The sequence below is a fragment of the Suncus etruscus genome, chromosome 4 (genome assembly GCF_024139225.1).
Source record: "Suncus etruscus isolate mSunEtr1 chromosome 4, mSunEtr1.pri.cur, whole genome shotgun sequence".
In the NCBI taxonomy this organism is placed as follows: domain Eukaryota; kingdom Metazoa; phylum Chordata; class Mammalia; order Eulipotyphla; family Soricidae; genus Suncus; species Suncus etruscus.
Window position 1 is genome coordinate 15,746,645 of NC_064851.1, and position 10,937 is coordinate 15,757,581.

At 39.8% G+C, this 10,937-nt stretch overlaps 1 protein-coding gene across 1 annotated transcript in view; it reads right to left on the bottom strand.

The window, feature by feature from the left end:
- The window catches only part of CLEC4A (C-type lectin domain family 4 member A), a 26,094-nt gene extending 16,702 nt beyond the window's left edge, over nucleotides 1-9,392 (bottom strand). The window contains exons 1-4 of the mRNA XM_049772502.1: nucleotides 9,374-9,392; nucleotides 8,882-8,946; nucleotides 8,626-8,779; nucleotides 6,387-6,497 (exon numbers count right to left, since the gene is read on the bottom strand). Of these exons, the coding sequence (XP_049628459.1) occupies nucleotides 6,387-6,497; nucleotides 8,626-8,779; nucleotides 8,882-8,946; nucleotides 9,374-9,392 (349 nt within the window). The remainder of the gene's footprint in view (nucleotides 1-6,386; nucleotides 6,498-8,625; nucleotides 8,780-8,881; nucleotides 8,947-9,373) is intronic.
- Nucleotides 9,393-10,937: the final 1,545 nt, after the last annotated feature.

Consider the following 10,937-nt stretch of genomic DNA (forward strand, 5'->3'; position numbering starts at 1 on the left):
AAGTATTTTAATCAAGCCCACCTTTTTCTTTTCATAGATTGTATATCACTTGTATCTAAAATCTCACTGAAAAATACAAGATCGGGGCCGGGAAGGTGGCGCTAGAGGTAAGGTGTCTACCTTGCAAGCGCTAGCATAGGACGGACCGCGGTTCGATCCCCCGGCGTCCCATATGGTCCCCCCAAGCCAGGGGCGATTTCTGAGCGCATAGCCAGGAGTAACCCCTGAGCATCAAACAGGTGTGGCCCAAAAAACAAAAAAAAAAAAAAAACAAAAAAAAAAAAGAAAAATACATGATCACCTATATTTATCCTCTGTCTCTCCTGGAAAGTTTTATATTCTGTATTTAAATATATATTTTAAATTTAAATATTACATATTTACATTTAGATACACATTTTGAATTAATTTTTGTGATAGTCTAATAGTCTTTCTAGATTCATTTTACCCATTCTCCAATTACAAGAATCAGAGGGGCCGGAGAGATAGCATGGAGGTAAGGTGTTTGCCTCTCATGCAGAAGGACGGTGGTTCAAATCCCAGTATCCAATATGGTCCTCTGTGCCTGCCAGGGGCGATTTCTGAGCATAGAGCCAGAAGTAACCCCTGAGCACTGCTGGCTGTGACCCAAAAACCAAAAAAAAAAAAAAAAAAAAAAAAAAAAAAAAGAATCAGAGAAATAGCTGATTCTGCAAGAGTGGTAGAACAATAGGTAAGAATTTTGCTTTGCATAGACCCCACCAGTTTTTTTGTTTGTTTGATTTTTGGGGGGTTTTGTTTTTGTTTTTGCTTTTTGGGCCACACCTGGTGACACTCAGGCATTACTCCTGGCTATGCACTCAGAAATCGCTTCTGGCCTGGGGGACCTTATGGGATGCTGGGGGATCGAACTGTGGTTTGTCCTAGGTTAGCTGTTGCAAGGCAAATGCCCTACCGCTTGCACCACCGGTCCAGTCCACACACACACACACACACACACACACACACACCAATTTTTAATTCCCAGTACCACATATGGTCCCTCAAAACCGAGTGATACCAGAGCCCTGAGCACAACTGGGTGTGGCCCAAAGAGCAATAAAATAAAAATATCTGGGGCTGGAGAGATAATACAGAGAACAAGATCCTTGCCTTGCACATGGCCAACCTGTGTTCATTCCCCAGTATTCAATATGGTCCTCAGAGTCAGGAGAAAACCTTGAGCATATCCAAGTGGTCCAAAATGCAAAAAGAAAAAAATTGATTCTATGACTAGTGCATAAATTATACAATTTAAGTCCAAAGTATATTGGAGTCCAAGAAAGTAAAGGGTGCTCAAATATGAAACAAACAGCACACAGGGTGGTTATGAGTGTGACATGGAGAAAAAGTTTCCAATGGTAAAGGCAGAATAATTTTAGAAAAAGAACAACTGTTTGGAGATACATACTTTTCACAAATATACTTGCTACTAAACTTTATTCTTCTTTCTTTTTCTTCCATTTTTTAGGGGTTTTTTTTTCTATTTTCTTTCTATTTTTTCCCCAACCCTCACCCCTTTCTATTTTTTAATCTTTGCTTTCTGTCATCTTGAAACAAATGTATTATGATCAGTTATGTCAATATGTGATGCATTGGGGGCCGGAGAGATAGCGTGGAGGTAAGGCGTTTGCCTTTCATGCAGGAGGTCATCGGTTCGAATCCCGGCGCCCCATATGGTCCCCCGTGCCTGCCAGGAGCAATTTCTGAGCCTGGAGCCAGAAATAACCCCTGAGCACTGCCGGGTGTGACCCAAAAACCACAAAAAAAAAAAAAAAAAAAATATGTGATGCATTTTCTTTATTTTGTTGTTTTTGGTTTTTTTGTTTGTTTGTTTTTGGGCCACACCAGGTAACTCAGGGATTACTCCTGGCTATGCACTCAGAAATCGCTCCTGGCTTGGGGGCCCATATGGGACACTGGGGGATCGAACCGCAGTCCGTCCTAGGCTACCGCAGGCAAGGCAGGCACCTTACCTCTAGCGCCACCACGCCGGCTCCGTGATGTATTTTCTTTAAATGATTTTAAAAAAGAAAGGAAGAAAGGAAGGAAGGAAGGAAGGAAGGAAGGAAGGAAGGAAGGAAGGAAGGAAGGAAGGAAGGAAGGAAGGAAGGAAGGAAGGAAGCAAGGAAGCAAGGAAGCAAGGAAGCAAGGAAGCAAGGAAGAAAGCAAGAAAGCAAGAAAGAAAGGAAGAAAGCAAGCAAGCAAAAAAGAAAGAAAGAAAGGAAAGAAGAAAGAAAGAAAGAAAGAAGGAAGGAAGGAAGGAAGGAAGGAAGGAAGGAAGGAAGGAAGGAAGGAAGGAAGGAAGGAAGGAAGGAAGGAAGGAAGGAAGGAAGGAAGGAAGGAAGGAAGGAAGGAAGGAAGGAAGGAAGGAAGAAGAAAGAAAGAAAGAAAGAAAGAAAGAAAGAAAGAAAGAAAGAAAGAAAGAAAGAAAGAAAGAAAGAAAGAAAGAAAGAAAGAAAGAAAGAAAGAAAGAAAGAAAGAAAGAAAGAAAGAAAGAAAATTAAAAGAGGGCCGGGCGGTGGCGCAAGAGGTAAGGTGCCTGCCTTGCCTGCGCTAGCCTTGGACGGACCGCGGTTCGATCCCCCGGTGTCCCATATGGTCCCCCAAGCCAGGAGCAACTTCTGAGCGCATAGCCAGGAGTAACCCCTGAGCGTCAATGGGTGTGGCCCAAAAACCAAAAAAAAAAAAAAAACAAAAAAAAAAAAAAAGAAAAGTAAAAGAAACAACTGCAGAAAGCTCAGGAAGAAACAAGATTAAGGAAATAGTCAAACAACACAACCATTTCACAAATAACTTTCTAGCACAAATTGGAGATTGGTATTAAAAAAAACCTCTAGGTATTATTTGTTAGTTTAAAGATATTAATGACTGTGCAATTTTCTATAAATCTTGGAAATAGCCATTTGGGATCCTTAGACAGAGTATAGTCTACAATTGAATTAAGGGCACATTAATTTTTACCATTTGGTAGATTGCTTCCTGTTTTCATCTTTTCTTTAAGCTTAGAATAATTGTGAGAGGTAACTGAAAAAGAGAATAACAGTATTATTTTCCTGGTAGTGTTAGTTAAGATTTTGTTCCCTAACATCTACTTTCTTATCTTCCTTGGAGGAGCAAAATCTACAATTATACAATTACTTGAGTAAAAGGAGGCTGACTGGGAAAACATATCTCACCTTCCCACATTCTATATTTACTCACCAATCTGATTCTGAAACCATAGATTGCTCCAGAAACAATAGAAGGATCAAGAGTTGAAAGACAACATGAACATTCTTCCATTGTAATGAGTCTAAAGGCACTTACCTTCTACTCCTTCCATTCTAAATATAAAATAAATACAAAAGCTAAGCCTTGGAGGAAGGGGAATAAATAGGAAATGATTAAATACTTATATCTAAAGATGTTAAAAATCATGTCTTTCAGGAAGAAAATACCTAAATCTGAGATCTGAGATCTGGATTACCTGTAGAAATCAAAAAACAAACAAGGGCCCGGAGAGATAGCACAGCGGCATTTGCCTTGCAAGCAGCCAATCCAGGACCAAAGGTGGTTGGTTCGAATCCCGGTGTCCCATATGGTTCCCCGTGCCTGCCAGGAGCTATTTCTGAGCAGACAGCCGGGAGTAAGCCCTGAGCACCGCCGGGTGTGGCCCAAAAACCAAAAAAAAAAAAAAAAAAAGCAAATTTCAACCAGGTAAGTGGGAAAGCCATTCCTTTCTTCATCCCCTTCCCTTTCTTCTCTCCACCCAGCTGTCTTAGACCTCTGCACAGCAATACACTCAAGTCTCTCACAATTTAAAACCAACCTACTGCTCCCTTTCAAATATGCAATTTTTTTCCCTTCCTTCACTTCCCACTTGCTTCTAGACCCACCAGATGCTTCCTTCAGCTTCTACCATTCTACTCCTGCAATGCTTCCTAGTCATATCCTCAGGACATTTCTAAGGATTCTTCCTCTAATGATCTCTTGCAATACTTGACCTTAGTTCTCTTTTCTTCACTTTTGGGACACCACTGCTTCCTGACTTTGCCTCACCTTTCTTACTTATACTTCTTAAACTCATTTATAAGTTCCTACTTCTCCATCCTCCTCACTTCTCTCAATTCTTTGTTCTCCTTTCTCATGGGAAATCCTCAACTGAGCAATAGTCGGAAGGCCCATGATTTCATGTGATAACTGTAATATATACTAACACAGATTGGGACTTTTTCCTAAAATCAAAACAATGTATTATTCATTATATATGTTTATTGGAGGTTCCCATAATTGTACAAAATTCAACACACCCCAAATTTAAAATACCATCTTGCTTTTCTCAAACCTGCTACCCATTCTATAGTATCTAAATTTCTGGAAGTGTCTAATTCTTTGAGTAGTTTACTGATTATTGAGTTCACCAAGTGAGAATATGAGAACAACTTGGGTTCTTTTGATCTCCTGTGCCTCAGATCTGAGTATTCACAAAACCTCTACCTTCTTGACCAAAATGTTATTCCAACTGATATAATTGGAACTATATGTCATATCATATATCATATATAAACTCCTCAGAAAATGAGTTGTCTACAATGGATACCTGGTTCATTATTGGTGAATGATTTCAACCAGACCAGAAATAAGTCAGCCCAATCTGCCCAGTTGAATAGGGCTCAGATTGTCAGGTCACAGAATCAGGAGTTAAACTATGATAAGTCAGGTTTGGTTTAAGTTTGGTCTGGTTTGGCAACAGAAGATAATTGATAGACTTAATGTCACGGAAAAACAACTCAAACTCCTTAAAATTATACACAGTACTCTTCATGATTCCTGCTTATTTCTTACACCTACTATTTTATTTCTCAATTTCTGAAATGTCTAATTTATCAACATAGGCTCCAGACATTTACCCATGCTTCTAGTCCTTGAATTTTCCCATGTTGTCTTTCTTGGTACACAGAGCTTTAGAATTCATCTCTTTCGGTGGGCAACTGCAGTCTCTCATCTACATAATGCTTGTATCACAATGCTGAAACCACTAGTTCATTTGGTCAGTTACAGCTATTCTCTGAACTTCTTTTGGTGGGTGGAAAGAGTGAACACCTAGTAGTGTTCAGGGATTATTCCTTACTCTGTGCTCACTTCTGGATCTGTGTTGCAGAGTAAATACCCCTATACAAAAGAATACATTTAATTTTTCTTTTTTGGTTTTTGAGCCATACTCAGAGACACTCAGGAGTTCCTTCTGGCTCTGCACAAGAATTACTACTCACAGTGTGTAGGGGATCATCTGCATTCCTGGGGTTCAAACCCAGGTGGGTTATATACAAGACAAGTATTTTGCTTGCTGGACTCTCTCTGTCTGTGTGTGTCTCTCTGTCTCTGTCTGTCTCTATCTTTTTCTTATCCTGTCTCTCTTTCTCTCTCTCTCTCTCTCTCTCTCTCTCTCTCTCTCTCTCTCTCTCTCTCTCTCTCTCTCTCTCTCTCTCTCTCTCTCTCTCTCTCTCTCTCTCTCTCTCTCTCTCTCTCTCTCATCAGCCTCTGAACTTCTTGAGGCCAGGCAATGACTGTGGGAACCTTGGAATAACCTCATTGCTTGCTAAAAGACTTAGTTAAAAGGCATTGGTTAAAATGTCAACCCAGATATGTTGTCATTTTTATATCTTTTAAAAATCTTATAAATGGGCCTGGAGAGATAGCACAGTGGCGTTTGCCTTGCAAGCGGCCGATCCAGGACCAAAGGTGGTTGATTCAAATCCCGGTGTCCCATATGGTCCCCCGTGCCTGCCAGGAGCTATTTCTGAGCAGACAGCCAAGAGTAACCCCTGAGCACCGCCGGGTGTGACCCAAAAACCAAAAAAAAAAAAAAAAAATCTTATAAATGCTTTAAGTGAAATATTCATGAAAATCCTTTCATGCCAAGTTCGCTTTTAGATCTGTTTTGAATGATTAGAAATATTAGAAATGATAAGGTAAAAAAAATATCACTGGGAAACTTTCTGAAATGTTTCTTCTACATCTGTTTGTCTACCTGCCCATCCAAATCAATGTGCCTGCACTCAAATATGCCTGACAACACTACTAAAGACTGGAGATTTGCCTTCACTTATACAACAGTCCAGTGTCAATATATATGATTACCTAAAGATTAAAGTCTATAAATCCAATGCTTGACTTCACTTTCCTTAGAGTAGATTCCATTATTTTATGCAAAAGAAATTCAACTTATATAAATAACATACTTTTTAATAGATTTCCAAGCATGTCTATCAGAAACAGATTTCTTTTCAACTTTCTAAATAAACTCATTGTTAATGATAGTGTATGATGAATGCCATCTTTTTAGGCATGGCAGATATTTCATCTAGATTTTATTGGATACTTACCAACAAATGCAATAAAAAATGAGACTGCCAGTAGAAGTATCAGCAAAAAAGGAATAAGTAGCTTGTGAAAATCAGGTTTACTTTGGAGAGGATTTCTCTTCTCTTCGGGAGCTAACGGAGAAATCAGATTAGTTTTATTAGATGCAGTGTGGCCTATCCTTTTCTCTTCTCCCTTGCCCCCTCTCCATTTTTCCTTTTCTTGATAACATATAAAATGACATTTAAATATAAATATGAATAACAACCCCAAAATTAGAAATATAGGAAAGAAGTGATGTTCATGTAGAAACACTGAAAAATACATAAAAGCACAGAGTTCTACCTTTGAGGATAATTGTCACTAATAGTTGATACAGATTTCTTCCTACTAGTTTCAAGGTATATTCTTTATACAAGGACATTTTCTTACCTTCGTAACACATGATACATACTGGTTTCTGACATAACACTTTTTTCTCATCATACTATAAAATGAACATTTTTCCTATCACTATATTTCTATTTTATTGCAAGAACATAGTATTTCATTATATATTTGCATCACCTTTTATATTTTCTCTAACTTTGGGGGTTTGGGGATTTTATGATTTTCTGCTTGGTTTTGGACACAAAACTTGGTCACAAAACCACACCTGGTCCAGAGTTTTTGTGCTCCACGATTTCTCCTGGCTTTGCACTCAGGAATCACTCCTGAAGGTGCTCAGGAGACCAGATGGGATGCAGGGATTAAACCCAGGTTAACCAAGTGCAAACAAGCACCTTACACATTGTATTATATCACCAGTCATCTCCAATTTTTAAAATTAACATTCAAAGGAAAAGTTAGTGCTTAAAGACTCAGCTGACCTTAGTTTTATGTACCTTTCCACACCTTATTGAGAAAGGTCTGGATATAAATTGGACATAAGCTGTTTAGAGAGACCAAATTTCCTCAACTTTAGATCTGTGTCACTTTCTCCACTCCCAAACTGAGTCGAATTCATCATGGAAATAAGCACAGAATGTATTTTCCACTTTAGTGTATTTGTGCTTTGGCGGTTTATGCCCACCAGTGCTCAAGGCTTACTCCTGACTCTATACTCAGGGCTCATTCTTGGAAGGTTTGGAGGACCATCTGAGGTGTCAGGAATTGAACCCGGGTCAATTCCAAGCAAGGCAAATTCTCCACTCACTGTACTTTTAGTCCAGGTACTGCAATAAATTTTCTGATGACAAAACCATTTTCCTGGAAATGTGAGAGAATTTCTTTGTAAGACTTCCTAGGCTTTCATCTATGACAGGTTTTTATATTTACTGAGTCCACAACACTCTCTACCAAGCTCTTCCCCTCTAATATATCAAAGAATGAAGTTCATTCATTTGTTGATGTATTTGTATCTGGGCCTATGATTATAAGATCTGACCCAATTACTTGGCTATAACTTCAGAAAAATACAAGAGGATAACTTCTCAATTAATACCATTCTCCTAGAAAAACTAGGAAACTGGGGGTGGGGTGGGATTTCTCACTCTTCACTTCTGCTATCCTATGTTATATTATGTCTGCTTACTGTCAGACAACTCAAGCTTCTGACAATCCTGTACTGCTTATCAGCATCACATCATTCAATCTGCTGATCAAAAAATGTTCTCCCGGGGCCGGGCGGTGGCGCTAAAGGTAGGGTGCCTGCCTTGCCTGCGCTAACCTTGGACGGACCGCGGTTCGATCCCCCGGTGTCCCATATGGTCCCCCAAGCCAGGAGCAACTTCTGAGCACATAGCCAGGAGTAACCCCTGAGCGTTACTGGGTGTGGCCCAAAAACCAAAAAAAAAAAAAAAAAAATGTTCTCCTAGGGATAGAGAGATGGCACAGTGGTAGAGCGTTTGCCTTGCATGCAGCCGACCCAAGAGGAACATGGTTTGATTCCCGACATCCCATGTAGTTCCCCCAGCCTGCCAGGGGCAATTTCTGAGTGCAGAAGTAACCCCTGAGCACTGCCGGGTGTGGTCCAAAAACCAATCAATCAATAAAGTTAAAAAAAAAATTTTTAATAAAAAATGTTCTTACGGGGTCGGGGAGGTGGCGTTAGAGGTAAGGCCTTGCAAGCGCTAGCGTAGGACGGACAGCGGTTCGATCCCCCGGCGTCCCATATGGTCCCCCCAAGCCAGGGGCAATTGCTGAGCGCATAGCCAGGAGTAACCCCTGAGCGTCAAACGGGTGTGGCCCAAAAACCAAAAAAAAAAAAAAAAATGTTCTTACCCACAGGAGCCTCCGATGGGGTGTCTGAGGACTTGGGTTCATTAGGGATGTCCAAGGACTGGGGGTCATTTTGGATCTTCTCTTCAGCGTAAGTGATCTCTGTAGTCATATTGAGAAGATACTCTGCTCTCCTCAAATGAGCCTTTCTACTGCTCTTAAAACAATTTAAAAGGAACCCAAAGATAATGGTAACATAGACTTCCTATTATGCAACAGGATGATTCCCACGTAAGTAAGGAGCCCTGAGAAAACTCACATGAGAACTAAAAACCTCAGATATAGGCCCAGCCCCCAGGTCCACAGCACAGTAAAAATCACATCCTAAAAACTCAGATGAGCACATGTGAAAAAAAGTAGGAACTTTGAGAGATATAGAACTCAAGAGATAGAGTAAAGCCAGTAGGATGTTTGTCTTGCACACAGCTAACCCAGTTTACATCCTTGCATCCCATATAGTCCCCCAAGAGTGATTCTTGAGATCAGAGCCATTGAACTCTGAACCAGTGATTCTGAGATCAGAGACCTAAGCATTGCTGGATATGACCCAAAAACAACCCCACAAAAAAAAAAAAAAAAAAAAAGGAAATTCAAGTGGTGAAGTGGGAAGAAACAGGAAGAAAAGAAAATGAGGAAATAAGCAATTAGAAGTATTTCCTGAAAACTCTTGTCTGAACTCACGACAGGGAAATTCAAATAATTTGAGTATTTGTGTGTACATAGACGTGAGCATAATTGTTGATCTACTCACCAACATAGGTCTTATCCATGCTGCATTATCCCCATCATTTCTGGGTGATCACACTTTTTGGGGGGCTGAGAGGGGGTTGGGGACAGTGCTCAGGGGTTACTTCTGGCTCTGCACTCAGAAATTACTCCTGGAAGGCTCAGGGGACCATATAAATGCCGGGGATCAAATCTGGATCAGCCACATTCCAGGCAAACACCATTACCCACTGTGCCATTGCTCTGACTCCAGACAACTTCCTTTACCATGCAGATGAGGTGCAATGTTGCACTGGTGAAGGGGTGTGTTCTTTTTTTTTTTTTTTTATAATATAATTTTATTTTGATCATAGTGGTTTACATATTGGTGTCAATAATATTTTAGGTACATATTCACATAAAATCAGGAGGGATTCCCATCCATCACCAAATTGTTCTCCCTACCCGTCCGTTTTTGTCTTCCCTCCCATTTCTTCTTCCCTCACCCCCAGGGTGGCTAGAATATGTGGTCCCCTCTGTATCTAACCTATTACTTAGTAGTCTTGCACCTGTTTGGTTTTGAGGCCTCCCTTATTTCCCCCTCTAACTGGAGGCAAGACCAGCTCTTTCAAGTTACATGGTTTTGCCTGAAAAAGAAAAAAGTAATAAATTGGGGTAAGAGTCTAATACCCCGAAAATGGGCGGAATCCTTCTAGTGGCTCTCATCATCCATTTGGGAGGTGAAAAGAAAGAGAAGGTGAAACACTCCACCAGTATCAAAAGAAGTGTTAAGTATCCATTGAGGACTCCAGCTTTATCGATAAGCACCACAAAAAACAAACAAAAAAACAAAACATCACAAACAAAAAAACAACAAAAACAAGCACATAAACAAAAAAACACACCATGGTCTTGAAATAAGAAACATGGCATAGCACATAACGAAAGAAAAGAGAGGAAGAGAAAAAATAAGTATAACTGGGGACAACAATTTCAATAATCAGGGGTGTGTTCTTTTTTTATAACTGAAACATGTTTCTAACTACAAACATGTTTGTAATCATAGTGCCTAAATAAAGATATTAATTATTTTATGTCTTGCAATATTTATTATTAACATTTCAAATTTACAAAATATTATATTTATAGTGAACAACCACTACCATATATTTAGATTTACAATGAATTTTTTTTTTTTTTTTTTTTTGGTTTTTGGGCCACACCCGGTGACGCTCAGGGGTTAACCTGGCTATGCGCTCAGAAGTCCCTCCTGGCTTAGGGGACCATATGGGACACCAGGGGATCGAACCGCGGTCCGTCCAAGGCTAGCGCAGGCAAGGCAGGCACCTTACCTCTAGCGCCACCGCCCGGCCCCTACAATGAATATTTTAATGTATTTACTTTATTGACTTTTTTCTACTTGCAAAGTAAATGCAGGTATCTGTAGACTTCATGTCTAAATACTTCACATATTTCTTTATAATTCATTTTTAATTTTTTTAAGATGTTAATTTTTAAAAAAAAGTTTCTCTTGGCTCATACTGAGGCATGTCAAGGGCATTAGAATTTAATCTTCTCAAAGAAGAATAAATAGATTTTGGCAGGGGATA